Source organism: Scardinius erythrophthalmus (assembly GCF_964197995.2).
Source record: "Scardinius erythrophthalmus genome assembly, chromosome: 8".
Lineage (NCBI taxonomy): Eukaryota > Metazoa > Chordata > Actinopteri > Cypriniformes > Leuciscidae > Scardinius > Scardinius erythrophthalmus.
In genome coordinates, this window is record NC_138228.1 from 47,380,616 (window position 1) to 47,400,352 (window position 19,737).

Below are 19,737 nucleotides of genomic sequence, written 5' to 3' on the forward strand. Positions count from 1 at the left end.
GTTAAACACGCGAGTACAACACTACAGAAACTGTTACACGTCCCGTTAAACACGCGAGTACAACACTACAGAAACTGTTACTCGTCCCGTTAAACAAGCGAGTACAACACTACAGAAACTGTTACTCGTCCCGTTAAACACGCGAGTACAACACTACAGAAACTGTTACTCGTCCCGTTAAACACGCGAGTACAACACTACAGAAACTGTTACTCGTCCCGTTAAACACGCGAGTACAACACTACAGAAACTGTTACACGTCCCGTTAAACACGCGAGTACAACACTACAGAAACTGTTACACGTCCCGTTAAACACGCGAGTACAACACTACAGAAACTGTTACTCGTCCCGTTAAACACGCGAGTACAACACTACAGAAACTGTTACTCGTCCCGTTAAACACGCGAGTACAACACTACAGAAACTGTTACTCGTCCCGTTAAACACGTGAGTACAACACTACAGAAACTGTTACTCGTCCCGTTAAACACGCGAGTTCAACACTACAGAAACTGTTACACGTCCCGTTAAACACGCGAGTACAACACTACAGAAGCTGTTACTCGTCCCGTTAAACACGCGAGTACAACACTACAGAAACTGTTACTCGTCCCGTTAAACACGCGAGTACAACACTACAGAAACTGTTACTCGTCCCGTTAAACACGCGAGTACAACACTACAGAAACTGTTACACGTCCCGTTAAACACGCGAGTACAACACTACAGAAACTGTTACTCGTCCCGTTAAACACGCGAGTACAACACTACAGAAACTGTTACACGTCCCGTTAAACACGCGAGTACAACACTACAGAAACTGTTACACGTCCCGTTAAACACGCGAGTACAACACTACAGAAACTGTTACTCGTCCCGTTAAACACGCGAGTACAACACTACAGAAACTGTTACTCGTCCCGTTAAACACGCGAGTTCAACACTACAGAAACTGTTACACGTCCCGTTAAACACGCGAGTTCAACACTACAGAAACTGTTACTCGTCCCGTTAAACACGCGAGTACAACACTACAGAAACTGTTACTCGTCCCGTTAAACACGCGAGTACAACACTACAGAAACTGTTACACGTCCCGTTAAACACGCGAGTTCAACACTACAGAAACTGTTACTCGTCCCGTTAAACACGCGAGTACAACACTACAGAAACTGTTACTCGTCCCGTTAAACACGCGAGTACAACACTACAGAAACTGTTACTCGTCCAGTTAAACACGCGAGTACAACACTACAGAAACTGTTACTCGTCCCGTTAAACACGCGAGTACAACACTACAGAAACTGTTACTCGTCCCGTTAAACACGCGAATACAACACTACAGAAACTGTTACTCGTCCCGTTAAACACGCGAGTACAACACTACAGAAACTGTTACTCGTCCCGTTAAACACGCGAGTACAACACTACAGAAACTGTTACACGTCCCGTTAAACATGCGAGTACAACACTACAGAAACTGTTACTCGTCCCGTTAAACACGCGAGTACAACACTACAGAAACTGTTACTCGTCCCGTTAAACACGCGAGTACAACACTACAGAAACTGTTACTCGTCCCGTTAAACACGCGAGTACAACACTACAGAAACTGTTACTCGTCCCGTTAAACACGCGAGTACAACACTACAGAAACTGTTACACGTCCCGTTAAACATGCGAGTACAACACTACAGAAACTGTTACTCGTCCCGTTAAACACGCGAGTACAACACTACAGAAACTGTTACTCGTCCCGTTAAACACGCGAGTACAACACTACAGAAACTGTTACACGTCCCGTTAAACATGCGAGTACAACACTACAGAAACTGTTACTCGTCCCGTTAAACACGCGAGTACAACACTACAGAAACTGTTACCTGTCCCGTTAAACACGCGAGTACAACACTACAGAAACTGTTACTCGTCCCGTTAAACACGCGAGTACAACACTACAGAAACTGTTACTCGTCCCGTTAAACACGCGAGTACAACACTACAGAAACTGTTACTCGTCCCGTTAAACACGCGAATACAACACTACAGAAACTGTTACTCGTCCCGTTAAACACGCGAGTACAACACTACAGAAACTGTTACTCGTCCCGTTAAACACGCGAGTACAACACTACAGAAACTGTTACTCGTCCCGTTAAACACGCGAGTACAACACTACAGAAACAGTTACTCGTTCCGTTAAACACGCGAGTACAACACTACAGAAACTGTTACTCGTCCCGTTAAACACGCGAGTACAACACTACAGAAACTGTTACTCGTCCCGTTAAACACGCGAGTACAACACTACAGAAACTGTTACTCGTCCCGTTAAACACGCGAGTTCAACACTACAGAAACTGTTACTCGTCCCGTTAAACACGCAAGTTCAACACTACAGAAACTGTTACTCGTCCCGTTAAACACGCGAGTACAACACTACAGAAACTGGTTAAACACGCGAGTTCAACACTACAGAAACTGGTTAAACACGCGAGTTCAACACTACAGAAACTGTTACACGTCCCGTTAAACACGCGAGTACAACACTACAGAAACTGGTTAAACACGCGAGTTCAACACTACAGAAACTGTTACACGTCCCGTTAAACACGCGAGTACAACACTACAGAAACTGTTACACATCCCGTTAAACACGCGAGTACAACACTACAGAAACTGTTACTCGTCCCGTTAAACACGCGAGTACAACACTACAGAAACTGTTACTCGTCCTGTTAAACACGCGAGTTCAACACTACAGAAACTGTTACTCGTCCCGTTAAACACGCGAGTACAACACTACAGAAACTGTTACTCGTCCCGTTAAACACACGAGTACAACACTACAGAAACTGTTACTCGTCCCGTTAAACACGCGAGTACAACACTACAGAAACTGTTACTCGTCCCGTTAAACACGCGAGTACAACACTACAGAAACTGGTTAAACACGCGAGTTCAACACTACAGAAACTGTTACTCGTCCCGTTAAACACGCGAGTACAACACTACAGAAACTGTTACTCGTCCCGTTAAACACGCGAGTACAACACTACAGAAACTGTTACTCGTCCCGTTAAACACGCGAGTACAACACTACAGAAACTGTTACTCGTCCCGTTAAACACACGAGTACAACACTACAGAAACTGTTACTCGTCCCGTTAAACACGTGAGTACAACACTACAGAAACTGTTACTCGTCCCGTTAAACACGCGAGTTCAACACTACAGAAACTGTTACTCGTCCCGTTAAACACGCGAGTACAACACTACAGAAACTGTTACACGTCCCGTTAAACACGCGAGTACAACACTACAGAAACTGTTACTCGTCCCGTTAAACACGCGAGTTCAACACTACAGAAACTGTTACTCGTCCCATTAAACACGCGAGTACAACACTACAGAAACTGTTACTCGTCCCGTTAAACACGCGAGTACAACACTACAGAAACTGTTACTCGTCCCGTTAAACACGCGAGTACAACACTACAGAAACTGTTACTCGTCCCGTTAAACACGCGAGTACAACACTACAGAAACTGTTACTCGTCCCGTTAAACACGCGAGTTCAACACTACAGAAACTGTTACTCGTCCCGTTAAACACGCGAGTACAACACTACAGAAACTTTTACTCGTCCCGTTAAACACGCGAGTACAACACTACAGAAACTGTTACTCGTCCCGTTAAACACACGGGTACAACACTACAGAAACTGTTACTCGTCCCGTTAAACACGCGAGTACAACACTACAGAAACTGTTACTCGTCCCGTTAAACACGCGAGTTCAACACTACAGAAACTGTTACTCGTCCCGTTAAACACGCGAGTACAACACTACAGAAACTGTTACTCGTCCCGTTAAACACGCGAGTACAACACTACAGAAACTGTTACTCGTCCCGTTAAACAAGCGAGTACAACACTACAGAAACTGTTACTCGTCCCGTTAAACACACGAGTACAACACTACAGAAACTGTTACTCGTCCCGTTAAACACGTGAGTACAACACTACAGAAACTGTTACTCGTCCCGTTAAACACGCGAGTTCAACACTACAGAAACTGTTACTCGTCCCGTTAAACACGCGAGTACAACACTACAGAAACTGTTACACGTCCCGTTAAACACGCGAGTACAACACTACAGAAACTGTTACTCGTCCCGTTAAACACGCGAGTTCAACACTACAGAAACTGTTACTCGTCCCATTAAACACGCGAGTACAACACTACAGAAACTGTTACTCGTCCCGTTAAACACGCGAGTACAACACTACAGAAACTGTTACTCGTCCCGTTAAACACGCGAGTACAACACTACAGAAACTGTTACTCGTCCCGTTAAACACGCGAGTACAACACTACAGAAACTGTTACTCGTCCCGTTAAACACACGAGTTCAACACTACAGAAACTGTTACTCGTCCCGTTAAACACGCGAGTACAACACTACAGAAACTTTTACTCGTCCCGTTAAACACGCGAGTACAACACTACAGAAACTGTTACTCGTCCCGTTAAACACACGGGTACAACACTACAGAAACTGTTACTCGTCCCGTTAAACACGCGAGTACAACACTACAGAAACTGTTACTCGTCCCGTTAAACACGCGAGTTCAACACTACAGAAACTGTTACTCGTCCCGTTAAACACGCGAGTTCAACACTACAAAACTGTTACTCGTCCCGTTAAACACGCGAGTTCAACACTACAGAAACTGTTACTCGTCCCGTTAAACACGCGAGTACAACACTACAGAAACTGTTACTCGTCCCGTTAAACACGCGAGTTCAACACTACAAAACTGTTACTCGTCCCGTTAAACACGCGAGTTCAACACTACAGAAACTGTTACTCGTCCCGTTAAACACGCGAGTACAACACTACAGAAACTGTTACTCATCCCGTTAAACGCGAGTTCAACACTACAGAAACTGTTACTCGTCCCGTTAAACACGCGAGTACAACACTACAGAAACTGTTACTCGTCCCGTTAAACACGCGAGTTCAACACTACAGAAACTGTTACTCGTCCCGTTAAACACGCGAGTACAACACTACAGAAACTGTTACTCGTCCCGTTAAACACGCGAGTACAACACTACAGAAACTGTTACTCGTCCCGTTAAACACGCGAGTACAACACTACAGAAACTGTTACTCGTCCCGTTAAACACGCGAGTACAACACTACAGAAACTGTTACTCGTCCCGTTAAACACGCGAGTTCAACACTACAGAAACTGTTACCTGTCCCGTTAAACACGCGAGTTCAACACTACAGAAACTGTTACTCGTCCCGTTAAACACGCGAGTACAACACTACAGAAACTGTTACTCGTCCCGTTAAACACGCGAGTTCAACACTACAGAAACTGTTACTCGTCCCGTTAAACACGCGAGTACAACACTACAGAAACTGTTACTCGTCCCGTTAAACACGCGAGTACAACACTACAGAAACTGTTACTCGTCCCGTTAAACACGCGAGTTCAACACTACAGAAACTGTTACTCGTCCCGTTAAACACGCGAGTACAACACTACAGAAACTGTTACTCGTCCCGTTAAACACGCGAGTACAACACTACAGAAACTGTTACTCGTCCCGTTAAACACGCGAGTACAACACTACAGAAACAGTTACTCGTCCCGTTAAACACGCGAGTTCAACACTACAGAAACTGTTACTCGTCCCGTTAAACACGCGAGTACAACACTACAGAAACTGTTACTCGTCCCGTTAAACACGCGAGTACAACACTACAGAAACTGTTACTCGTCCCGTTAAACACGCGAGTACAACACTACAGAAACTGTTACTCGTCCCGTTAAACACGCGAGTACTTTTACGCGAGAAACTGTTACTCGTCCCGTTAAACACGCGAGTACAACACTACAGAAACTGTTACTCGTCCCGTTAAACACGCGAGTACAACACTACAGAAACTGTTACTCGTCCCGTTAAACACGCGAGTACAACACTACAGAAACTGTTACTCGTCCCGTTAAACACGCGAGTTCAACACTACAGAAACTGTTACTCGTCCCGTTAAACACGCGAGTACAACACTACAGAAACTGTTACTCGTCCCGTTAAACACGCGAGTACAACACTACAGAAACTGTTACTCGTCCCGTTAAACACGCGAGTTCAACACTACAGAAACTGTTACTCGTCCCGTTAAACACGCGAGTACAACACTACAGAAACTGTTACTCGTCCCGTTAAACACGCGAGTACAACACTACAGAAACTGTTACTCGTCCCGTTAAACATGCGAGTACAACACTACAGAAACTGTTACTCGTCCCGTTAAACACGCGAGTACAACACTACAGAAACTGTTACTCGTCCCGTTAAACACGCGAGTACAACACTACAGAAACTGTTACTCGTCCCGTTAAACACGCGAGTACAACACTACAGAAACTGTTACTCGTCCCGTTAAACACGCGAGTACAACACTACAGAAACTGTTACTCGTCCCGTTAAACACGCGAGTACAACACTACAGAAACTGTTACTCGTCCCGTTAAACACGCGAGTTCAACACTACAGAAACTGTTACTCGTCCCGTTAAACACGCGAGTACAACACTACAGAAACTGTTACTCGTCCCGTTAAACACGCGAGTACAACACTACAGAAACTGTTACTCGTCCCGTTAAACACGCGAGTACAACACTACAGAAACTGTTACTCGTCCCGTTAAACACGCGAGTACAACACTACAGAAACTGTTACTCGTCCCGTTAAACACGCGAGTTCAACACTACAGAAACTGTTACTCGTCCCGTTAAACACGCGGGTTCAACACTACAGAAACTGTTACTCGTCCCGTTAAACACGCGAGTTCAACACTACAGAAACTGTTACTCGTCCCGTTAAACACGCGAGTACAACACTACAGAAACTGTTACTCGTCCCGTTAAACACGCGAGTACAACACTACAGAAACTGTTACTCGTCCCGTTAAACACGCGAGTACAACACTACAGAAACTGTTACTCGTCCCGTTAAACACGCGAGTACAACACTACAGAAACTGTTACTCGTCCCGTTAAACACGCGAGTACAACACTACAGAAACTTTTACTCGTCCCGTTAAACACGCGAGTACAACACTACAGAAACTGTTACTCGTCCCGTTAAACACACGGGTACAACACTACAGAAACTGTTACTCGTCCCGTTAAACACGCGAGTTCAACACTACAAAACTGTTACTCGTCCCGTTAAACACGCGAGTTCAACACTACAGAAACTGTTACTCGTCCCGTTAAACACGCGAGTACAACACTACAGAAACTGTTACTCGTCCCGTTAAACACACGAGTTCAACACTACAGAAACTGTTACTCGTCCCGTTAAACACGCGAGTACAACACTACAGAAACTGTTACTCGTCCCGTTAAACACGCGAGTTCAACACTACAGAAACTGTTACTCGTCCCGTTAAACACGCGAGTACAACACTACAGAAACTTTTACTCGTCCCGTTAAACACGTGAGTACAACACTACAGACACTGTTACTCGTCCCGTTAAACACACGGGTACAACACTACAGAAACTGTTACTCGTCCCGTTAAACACGCGAGTACAACACTACAGAAACTGTTACTCGTCCCGTTAAACACGCGAGTTCAACACTACAGAAACTGTTACTCGTCCCGTTAAACACGCGAGTTCAACACTACAAAACTGTTACTCGTCCCTTTAAACACGCGAGTACAACACTACAGAAACTGTTACTCGTCCCGTTAAACACGCGAGTACAACACTACAGAAACTGTTACTCGTCCCGTTAAACACGCGAGTACAACACTACAGAAACTGTTACTCGTCCCGTTAAACACGCGAGTACAACACTACAGAAACTGTTACTCGTCCCGTTAAACACGCGAGTACAACACTACAGAAACTGTTACTCGTCCCGTTAAACACGCGAGTACAACACTACAGAAACTGTTACTCGTCCCGTTAAACACGCGAGTACAACACTACAGAAACTGTTACTCGTCCCGTTAAACACGCGAGTACAACACTACAGAAACTGTTACTCGTCCCGTTAAACACGCGAGTACAACACTACAGAAACTGTTACTCGTCCCGTTAAACACGCGAGTACAACACTACAGAAACTGTTACTCGTCCCGTTAAACACGCGAGTACAACACTACAGAAACTGTTACTCGTCCCGTTAAACACACGAGTACAACACTACAGAAACTGTTACTCGTCCCGTTAAACACACGAGTACAACACTACAGAAACTGTTACTCGTCCCGTTAAACACACGAGTACAACACTACAGAAACTGTTACTCGTCCCGTTAAACACGCGAGTACAACACTACAGAAACTGTTACACGTCCCGTTAAACACGCGAGTACAACACTACAGAAACTGTTACTCGTCCCGTTAAACACGCGAGTTCAACACTACAGAAACTGTTACTCGTCCCGTTAAACACGCGAGTTCAACACTACAAAACTGTTACTCGTCCCGTTAAACACGCGAGTACAACACTACAGAAACTGTTACTCGTCCTGTTAAACACGCGAGTTCAACACTACAGAAACTGTTACTCGTCCCGTTAAACACGCGAGTTCAACACTACAAAACTGTTACTCGTCCCGTTAAACACGCGAGTACAACACTACAGAAACTGTTACTCGTCCTGTTAAACACGCGAGTTCAACACTACAAAACTGTTACTCGTCCCGTTAAACACACGAGTACAACACTACAGAAACTGTTACTCGTCCCGTTAAACACGCGAGTTCAACACTACAGAAACTGTTACTCGTCCCGTTAAACACGCGAGTACAACACTACAGAAACTGTTACTCGTCCTGTTAAACACGCGAGTTCAACACTACAGAAACTGTTACTCGTCCCGTTAAACACGCGAGTTCAACACTACAAAACTGTTATTCGTCCCGTTAAACACGCGAGTACAACACTACAGAAACTGTTACTCGTCCCGTTAAACACGCGAGTTCAACACTACAGAAACTGTTACTCGTCCCGTTAAACACGCGAGTACAACACTACAGAAACTGTTACTCGTCCCGTTAAACACGCGAGTACAACATACAGAAACTGCACGACAGATCCTCACCGAAGGGAACCTTGATGTCAATATTGGTGAGAGTCGGGCATCCCTGTGTCCATGTGAAGTAGCCGTTTATAATCTGAAACAGAAACACAGTAATATTCTTGTTAAAGCCAATGGTAACACTTTACAATAAGGTTAATTAATTTGTAACTACATTAGTTTACATGAACTAAGAATGAACAATACTTCTACAGCATTTATTCATCTTAGTTAATATTAATTTCAACATTTAAATACGTTATTAAAATCAAAGGTTGTATTTGTTAACATTAGCTAATGCACTGTGAACTAACATGAACAAACAATAAACAGCTGGATATTTAACTAATTAACTTTATTAACTAACATTAACTAGTAACATTAACACTAACAATCTATTTACAAAGATTAATAAATACTGTAACAAATGTATTGCTTATTGTTAGTTCATATTAGTTAATACATTAACTAATGTTAACTAATGAACCTGAATGTAAAGTGTTACCATGCAAAATGTAGTTGTGATGGAGTATCGAAACCTCAACGTCAACAGTATCAGGCAAAGCAACCGATCAATGTCACTGACATTCACTAAAATATATATCATATGAATCTCACCTTAAGACACACTGTGTCCTCCTGAGACACTGATTCTGTCAGTTTCTGGTCTTGATGCTCAAAGTTCCTGTTCACGTCTTTGGCTTTATTCTTACGATTCACTAGTTTGGCCTGAAGCTGTAAAGCATACTGAGGGAAGAGAACAGAAACACTTCATTAATGCACCGCAGAAAGGATTCTTTCACAATGAGGGGTCGAGACGGGGAAATGAACTGAGATTTTTCAGATAAAAATGTGATTTCTGATTTAAAATGCACTTTTTTAAAAATCTAGGTTTTGGTTGTGCCTGTTTATAGGGCTGAACAATTTGAAAAAAAAAGAAGTGATTTTTATATCTGTACGGCTATATAATAATAATAATAATAATAATAATAATAATAACAATAATAATAACAATAATAATTATAAAAATAATATACTGTATATATATATATATATATATATATATATATATATATATATATATATATATATATATATATATATATATATATATATATATATATATATATATAAATTACTAAATAACAAATTATATTACCGTTATTATTACTATTTTAATTGCTTCAATGTAAAATAAAGAATGGTGTATTCAAGAAACATAATAAAATAATAGTAATTAATTAATGAATAATAAAAAACTCATTTTATTTTACTTTAAAATAACAATACTAATATTTATGGTGATCTTAATTTATTTCTTTTCAAGAGTTAAACCATCAAGCTTTTTTATTTTATTGGACTGGGTTAAGAAGTCACATCTTTTTGAAAATCTGTTCTTGAGTTGTTGTTTTTTTTTTTTCTGCTATTGTATTTTTGTATTTTTATATTTCATGTTTGTTTTTTACTTTTTTTTTTATCTGTGTTGTAGTGCTTTGGGTATGAGAAAAGTGCATTTTAAATAAATGTTTTTATTATAATTATGACAGTTAACCGCAGGGAGCCCTTGAAACTTCTCATTTTAAGTATGTGAAGCTGTTTGGCACGTTTAATTCCCAAACGCATGTTAAAGCGACTGGATCTAAAAATAGTTCACTTTCAATTAAAATGTATCCTTTCCTTAAAATATATGCTTTTGCGCATACTCACGACAGACTTAATGTTGCCGTTGTTGTTCGCTGGACTTTGGGCGATGGGATCCTGATCAGTTTCAATCTCTGTACTGCCAAGAAATTCACTCAGTTTCTGCACACTGAGAAGTATAAAAAAGAAGAGGCATTTCTGAGGTTAAATGTGTATCCAAAAATAAATAATGACAGGAAGCATTGGTTACTGAAGTGCATGAATGGCAGAAACATGAAGATGAAGATGAGGATGATGAAGATGAGGATGAAGATGATGATGAAGGCTGTGGAGTGCAGGACACTGGAGAGCAGGAGCAGGGGCGTCACCAGTATATGGAAGAGGAGGAAGATGATGAGGATGATGAAGATGAGGATGAAGATCACCTGATGAGGGCTTTGACTGTGGAGTGCAGGACACTGGAGAGCAGGAACAGGGGCGTCACAAGTATATGGAAGATGAGGATGAGGATGAGGATGAGGATGAGGATGAGGATGAGGATGAGGATGAGGATGATGATGATGATGAAGATGAGGATGAGGATGAAGATCACCTGACGAGGCCTTTGACTGTGGAGTGCAGGACACTGGAGAGCAGGAACAGGGGCGTCACCAGTATATGGAAGATGAGGATGATGATGAGGATGATGAAGATGAAGATCACCTGACGAGGGCTTTGACTGTGGAGTGCAGGACACTGGAGAGCAGGAACAGGGTCGTCACCAGTATATGGAAGATGAGGAAGATGATGAGGATGATGAAGATGAGGATGAAGATCACCTGACGAGGGCTTTGACTGTGGAGTGCAGGACACTGGAGAGCAGGAACAGGGTCGTCACCAGTATATGGAAGATGAGGAAGATGATGAGGATGATGAAGATGAGGATGAAGATCACCTGACGAGGGCTTTGACTGTGGAGTGCAGGACACTGGAGAGCAGGAACAGGGGCGTCACCAGTATATGGAAGATGAGGAAGATGATGAGGATGATGAAGATGAGGATGAAGATGAGGATGAAGATCACCTGACGAGGGCTTTGACTGTGGAGTGCAGGACACTGGAGAGCAGGAACAGGGGCGTCACCAGTATATGGAAGATGAGGATGATGATGAGGATGATGAAGATGAAGATCACCTGACGAGGGCTTTGACTGTGGAGTGCAGGACACTGGAGAGCAGGAACAGGGGCGTCACCAGTATGGAAGATGAGGATGAGGATGATGATGATGATGAAGATGAGGATGATGAAGATGAAGATCACCTGACGAGGGCTTTGACTGTGGAGTGCAGGACACTGGAGAGCAGGAACAGGGGCGTCACCAGTATATGGAAGATGAGGAAGATGATGAGGATGATGAAGATGAGGATGAAGATCACCTGACGAGGGCTTTGACTGTGGAGTGCAGGACACTGGAGAGCAGGAACAGGGGCGTCACCAGTATGTGGAAGAGCGACAGAGACCCGAAGGCCACAGCGGGAGACAGATCCGAGTCTGAGACACTGTGAACTCGCACGTGCACCGCAAAGATCTGTGCAGGAGAACACGTGTGTTCAGCTGGAGTCACACAAACTCTGTTCTCCCATTATCAAACCAGCTTTACTGAATGAACTGAGCTGTCAGAGAGCGTTACATAAGAGAGAGAGAGGGAATGAATGCAGTCGTATAAAGAAGTGCAGGCAAAGACTCACTGTGAGAACAGCAGCGATCGGGATGGCGGCATTCATGAAGACTGAGGAGAAAAATGAAAGAAATAATTGATATAAAATAAATAATACATTTTTAATGGATGAATGTCTAAGTCGCATTAAACATTTTTTTAATGTTTCATTTTATAATATATTTATTAAATTCACATTTTACATATTAATATATTTAATAATCTAAGTTTGCGTTTCACATTATAATATATTTCATAATCCAAGTTTGTATTTACATCATAATATTTTTAATTATCAAAGTTTGCATTTTATATCATAAGATATTTAATAATCTGTTTTCATACCACATCATAAGATATTTAATAATCAAAGTTTGCATTTTACATTATAACATATTTAATCCGTTTGCATTTCACATTATAGACCTCCCTGGTGATTTATATAAGAGACTGCCGCTGTGTTGTCCATCCGCACTAGTACATGACAACCTCTCAACTGGGGGAGAAAATATTTCAGGGCCAGAAATACAGCCGTCAGCTCGAGGCAGTTGATGTGCCAATCGAGCTGATGACCCTCCCATTCCCCATGAGCTGGACGACCACTTAAGACCGCTCCCCAGCCCATCAGGGAGGCGTCTGTGGTTAACAGTCTGCGACGACAAGGTGCCCCTAGAGTGGGACCCAAGGCGAGGGACCGGGGTCTGAGCCACAGAGACAGTGTACGAAGCCCGCAGCGCGTCACTTTTATTTGCCTTTGAGGATTGGCCCTTGGATGAAATCCCCTGGCTTTTAGTCACAACTGAAATGGTCTCATGTGCAACAGCCCCAGACGAATCACTGTGGATGCTAATGGCATGAAACCTAACATCTTTTGGTACTGACGAACTTGGCCTAGCCTGACTTTGCTCATGGTTAGCCGAATGGTCTCGATTCGAGCGGGAGACAGTTGTTCCCGCATCGTGATCGAATCCCAAACGATCCCGAGATAAGTCATTCTCTGGGCAGGAGAAAGAACACTTTTCTTGGTGTTGAGTCTCAACCCTAGAGAAACTAGATGAGCTAACACGATGTCTCTGTGTTGAAGCGCCATCTCTTGCGATTGTGCTAGTATTAACCAATCGTCAATATAATTTAAAATGCGAATACCCTGGAGTCGTAAAGGAGCCAGTGCTGCATCCAAGCATTTTGTGTATGTGCGGGGTGACAAGGCTAGGCCGAATGGAAGAACCCGAAATTGGTATGCTTCGCCCCCGACAGCGAACCTCAGGAACTTCCTGTGTTGTGGCAATATTTGTATGGGAAAATATGCATCCTTCAGAACGATCGTGACGAACCAATCGTGATGTTGAATTTGCGACACGACCATCTTGAGGGTTAACATCTTGAACTTGAGTGCTTTGACTGTACGGTTTAAGCCTCGAAGATCTAAGATTGGATGCAACCCCCCGTCCTTCTTGGGAACCAGGAAGTATCTGCTGTAATAGCCCGACTCTCTCTCTGGAAGAGGAACATGTTCTATGGCCTCTTTGCTCAGAAGAGTTTGTAGCTCTTGTGACAGTACGTGCATCAGCTCCGGTTTCACGGAAGTGGAGACCACGCCGTTGAAACGCGGAGGACGACGAATAAATTGGATTCTGTATCCTATTTGCACTGTGCTTAATACCCAAGCAGAAACGCCTGGCAGAAGTTTCCACGCTACCAGACTCTCTGATAGTGGTATCAACTTTAACACTTCCTTTTGAGGGGATGTTAGATCTTCTGTGTCCTGGATGAAAGCAGGAAGCAACGGAACATCTAACAATTCGCTGAAAACCACTGCCCCCCCCCATCCCCCCCCCCAAAGCACCAGAGGTGGTGGGGATGGAGAGCTTTCGTGGGGGTAACGAGAAGGGGCGGTCAGATATAATACGCTACCCCCACCAGACTGGGCGCCAGACCATCAGGACTTCCTCTTTTTATTGATAATAGTCCTGAGGTCTGGTCTGGGAGGCTGCTGGGTGCGGCGAGCCGGTCCCCCATCCTTACGAGGGGGAGCGCAACTCGCCACACTCTGCTTTTTTAATCTCCCTGGTTCTTGAAGTACCGGGGAGAGGTTGGGTGGCCGATGTCCACTACCCTTGAGTGCGGCGAGGAAGGAACTGCACAAAAGCTTCCTCATGCTTTTTGACCTCTCTGAACCTGGTGACGACGGTGTTAATTGAGTCGCCAAACAGGCCAGAGGGTGAGACTGGGGAATCTAACAAGAAAACTCTATCCTTATCCTTGATTCCCATCAGACTCTCCGTGCTAACCAGTGCTGACATAGAACAGCCGATTGCACGGGCCGTCTGTTTGGTAGCACGGAGAGACAGATCTGTGGCTCTACGCAGTTCGGTGAAGGGTTCCTCGTCGATGGTACTGCCAACACTCAAGTCCTTCAACAGGTCAGCCTGGTACACCTGTAACACTGCCATAGTGTGCAGCGCAGCACCAGCCTGACCTGGAGCTTGATACGCTTTACCCACGAGCGCTGATGTTGTTCTACATGGCTTCGTGGGGAGGGTAGGTTTCTTAATCGAATATGCCGATTCGGGCGAGAGATAGCTTGTGAGCGTCTCTTCAACCCGAGGCATCTCCGAATACCCCCGCGACTTCGCACCCACGATAGTCGAAAAAGTCAACGTCGAGGGCACAAAGACACGGGAAGTATATGGTTTACTCCATGACTTTGATAGTCAAAGAAGGGGAGAGACTGGTGTTTTGGTCCCTCCCCCCTGCCACCGGACAGAAACCTATCCTCTAGCTTACACTGTTTGGGTATCTCTTGATCGCGTGGCCAGTCAAGCTGTAAACTGACCACCGCTCGAGTAACCACCTTGAGCAATTCCTCGACAGATTTATCTTCGCGAGAGGAACGCTCATAGTCTGGCTGCTCATAGTCCACAGACCCAAGAGATATTTCGTCATCCCCTGCGTGAGCCAAAGAAGCACCAGGGTGCGCTTCAGGATCACGTGGATCTGGTGACAAAGCAAGGGAAAGTAACGGACCCGTCTCTTGCTTGTCAGCCAGATCCATGCGAGAGCCCCACGATGGGGTGGGTGGGGTCTGGAAGTAGCTAAGGCGAGCGCGCAGCACTTTGACTGTAAACAACTCGCAATGCTTGCACTCGCCCTGCTCCAACGCAAGAGCCGCATGCTCTTCCCCCAAACAGACAAAACAGTAAGCTTGTGTATCCAGTTCTGACATGGGACGAGAACATGGAGGGACAAAGCGCTTAATCTGTTGACTCATTTCTCTTTCTCACTTTTTCTAAACTCTTTTTAGATCGTTAAGAGATGAGAAAGAGAAAATCTGCACACTGTCAGCTTAGACTAAATAACTCCTAACAAAGATCTATAGTAGATAGAGAGGAGATAAATGCTTGCACACCAAACACAGAGAGGCCTGAAGACAAAAAAACTGACGATGCACCTGCGGCTCATGTAATTATAGCCTTGTGTCGTGGGTGCGCGCCGATGACGTCACTGACCGAGGCTATATTACTTCCATGTGATTCCATCGACATGTTTACACACTATATTCACAGCAGGTCACCATTAAAGACGTTCCCAATGCGCTAAGCAGCGCAGCATCGATTGTAGCTTTTGAACGGGAACACCCAGTAAAGCATATCCTGCAGAAACACTCAGTAAAGCCCATATATCCTGCAGAAACACCATGTAAAGCGTATCCTGCAGAAACACTCAGTAAAGCGTATATATCCTGCAGAAACACCATGTAAAGCGTATATATCTTGCAGAAACACCATGTAAAGCGTATATATCCTGCAGAAACACTCTGTAAAGCGTATATATCCTGCAGAAACACCATGTAAAGCGTATATATCCTGCAGAAACACCATGTAAAGCGTATATATCCTGCAGAAACACTCAGTAAAGCGCATATATCCTGCAGAAACACTCAGTAAAGTGCATATATCCTGCAGAAACACTCAGTAAAGCGTATATATCCTGCAGAAACACTCAGTAAAGCGCATATATCCTGCAGAAACACTCAGTAAAGCCCATATATCCTGCAGAAACACCATGTAAAGCGCATATGTCCTGCAGAAACACTCAGTAAAGCGCATATATCCTGCAGAAACACTCAGTAAAGCCCATATATCCTGCAGAAACACCATGTAAAGCGCATATGTCCTGCAGAAACACTCAGTAAAGCGCATATATCCTGCAGAAACACTCAGTAAAGTGCATATATCCTGCAGAAACACTCAGTAAAGCGTATATATCCTGCAGAAACACTCAGTAAAGCGCATATATCCTGCAGAAACACTCAGTAAAGCCCATATATCCTGCAGAAACACCATGTAAAGCGCATATGTCCTGCAGAAACACTCAGTAAAGCGCATATATCCTGCAGAAACACTCAGTAAAGCGCATATATCCTGCAGAAACACTCAGTAAAGCGCATATATCCTGCAGAAACACTCAGTAAAGCCCATATATCCTGCAGAAACACTCAGTAAAGCGTATATATCCTGCAGAAACTCTCAGTAAAGCGCATATATCCTGCAGAAACACTCAGTAAAGCGCATATATCCTGCAGAAACACTCAGTAAAGCGCATACTGTATATCCTGCAGAAACTCTCGGTAAAGTGTATATTCTGCAGAAACACTCTGTAAAGCGTATATATCCTGCAGAAACTCTCGGTAAAGTGTATATTTGGGGTGTGATTTGAGGCTCACTGGAGAGGGACGTGTAGAGAGCAAACGTCCTGAGGTTGCTCAGCTCTTGTCTGCGTGTTTCCTCAACGCTGGATCTGAAGATGTGTTCCCACGCGTAGAGTTTCAGGAGCTTGATCCCCCTCAGAAGCTCGTTGGTTTTCTTCAGTCTCTCACTGGTGTATTCCTGTAACACACAAACACACAGCACAATGACATAACTGCGTACTCCATGCATTACAGACCCACAATGCTAACTGATTTTACAATACACTCATGCTGATGTACAGTATATGCTTTCTATTCTCTAACTTAATGAAGGCTACTGTATCATATTTGATAAATAAATTACTAAGGCCTCTAAATGATGATAAATGATGACTGATAAACCAGTCGCATACACTCTACTCCATTCCTTCTGTCGTCTGATTGATAGTTTAGACATTTTTAGCAAGTAAAAGTCTTTTAGTACAAATGTCCTCCTTCAGCTCGTGCTTTGCGTGTTTTTCTGCTGAGAAATCTGCGCTGATTTACTGTATAACATTTATATTGTTAGTAATATTTCAAGATGAACACTTACTGGACTGAAGCAACTTCTGTTTACTTTATTATCATACATCATTATCATTGAATTGCATTATACGTTTTAAAACTACAGAGCTTTGATCATAAAACTAAGCATTTAAATATCATTTTATCAAGACATATTATTGGCAGATATACAGCTGATATTTATATGCATTTTATGTTTATAGTCTGCTATATGATAAATATAATCTCACTGATTTACATTGCAAGCATCAGAATTTCATCACATTTTGTCCATATAAATATCAGCATCTACGCCAAATTGCATATTTTTTCTCAGCTTTATTCCCTCCCTGAGTATGAGCTCCATATTCTCACTATATCATACTATATACATTATAAAAAGCGTTACATCAAATATGATACTCAACACATATGCAAACTTTCTTTAAATAAATGAATCCATTTTTTAAAGAAATATGTTATTTTATGTCAAGCTTTACAGGGTTACTATATTTATTGGCAGTAGCTGTGTTTCCATTACAGATTTGCGCAAAACTTTTGCGATATTTTCTAAATGCTGATAAAGAACTATTGTGAAATGACGGCGTTTCCATTAACCGATGTTATGCCGACTAAAACTTATTTTTTTCCAAACGTACCACGCCATCTACGTCATGTGACCTGTAAATGCGTAAAAACGCGTTTCCATTGCAGTTTTGCTAAATATTCCTTTTTCAAATTGCCTGAAAAAACACCTCATGCGAGCGTAAAAATGTTTTTGCAAAATTAGGAATGTTTCCATTACAGATTTGCGCAAAACTTTTGCGATTTTTTCTAAATATCGACAAAAAACGATTGCGAAATGATGCCGTTTCCATTAACCGATGTTATGCGACTAAAACTTCATTTTTTCCTCTCGCAATAAGTAAAATCATTCCAAAAACCATGGCAACGGACGTCGGTAGGTTTCTGTACTATATCCCAGCCACTGCACTGGCCATTATTATTAATCGAAGGAGATGTATGTGTGTTTTCCAAGCATTAATGGTGAGGAACGACCCTTATTATACTTGTGAGAGGCACATATGAGGAGTTTCTGGGTGTTTCTCCCTCAGTTCTGCTTCGAGGTCTTGATTGTGGCATTAATTTGAGGTTTAGAATCCATTATTCCTGGGTTTGAGCTCCATATTCCTTTTGTCTTATATGAGTTTAATAAAGAACTCTGTCTCGTATTCTGTCCAAACACACCATCTACAGTCTAGCGTACCTAGACTACCATCTACACCATACGTACAGTCATCTACGTCAGGTGACTGTAAATGCGCAAAAACTGTTTCCATTGCAGTTTTGCAAAATATTTATTTTTCGAATTGCCTGAAAAACCACCTCATGCGAGCGTAAAATCTTTTTTGCAATAAATGGGAGTTTTTGCATATTGAAAAGCATATTTTCAATTCACAATTTCAATTTGCGCAATTTGAAGGATAATGGAAACGTGGCTAGTATCTATGACGGAACTGCTCACCAGAGTGCTCTTCTGCGCGCGTGAGAGTCGAGTGGCTACGAAATACTGTAGCGGAGCCAAAGCCATGATGACAGTCGCCCCAATCAGAGCGCTCACTCCCAGCAGATAGTAGAGGAGTAACACACCAATGACAATCTACACATGAAATAATCAGCAGAATTTACAATGCAGACATGTATTCATGTAGGTGGTTGAACAATTTTAAACGAAACAATCCCTGATGCTAACCTGAACCGGTATGGCCCACAGGTTGGGACAGAGGAAGAAGAACCACATGAGGTGGTTGGTGTCGCGGGCCACGAGACTGCAGATCTGAGCCGTGGTCATGTCACCCATAGACATGTTAGACGTGCACAGGCGCATGATCTTATTGTAAATCTTAGTCTGTGGGAAAGAAGAACAATGACGAAATGTTTCCAAGTTACTAGAAAAATATCAAAGGATTGTCATTAATCTTCATCTTACCAATTAAAATCACCATGACATCAAACCGAACAATTGTTGTTGTTTTTTCTTCTGT

At 43.1% G+C, this 19,737-nt stretch overlaps 1 protein-coding gene across 1 annotated transcript in view; it reads right to left on the minus strand.

Moving 5' to 3' along the window:
• Positions 1 to 19,737, minus strand: part of abcc8b (ATP-binding cassette, sub-family C (CFTR/MRP), member 8b) — a gene marked incomplete at its 5' end in the record, with an annotated part of 114,266 nt that overhangs the window by 76,973 nt on the left and 17,556 nt on the right. The window contains 9 exons of the mRNA XM_081372289.1: positions 9,148 to 9,220; positions 9,742 to 9,870; positions 10,831 to 10,933; positions 11,190 to 11,248; positions 12,238 to 12,330; positions 12,491 to 12,531; positions 17,186 to 17,348; positions 19,218 to 19,352; positions 19,446 to 19,601. Of these exons, the coding sequence (XP_081228415.1) occupies positions 9,148 to 9,220; positions 9,742 to 9,870; positions 10,831 to 10,933; positions 11,190 to 11,248; positions 12,238 to 12,330; positions 12,491 to 12,531; positions 17,186 to 17,348; positions 19,218 to 19,352; positions 19,446 to 19,601 (952 nt within the window). The remainder of the gene's footprint in view (positions 1 to 9,147; positions 9,221 to 9,741; positions 9,871 to 10,830; positions 10,934 to 11,189; positions 11,249 to 12,237; positions 12,331 to 12,490; positions 12,532 to 17,185; positions 17,349 to 19,217; positions 19,353 to 19,445; positions 19,602 to 19,737) is intronic.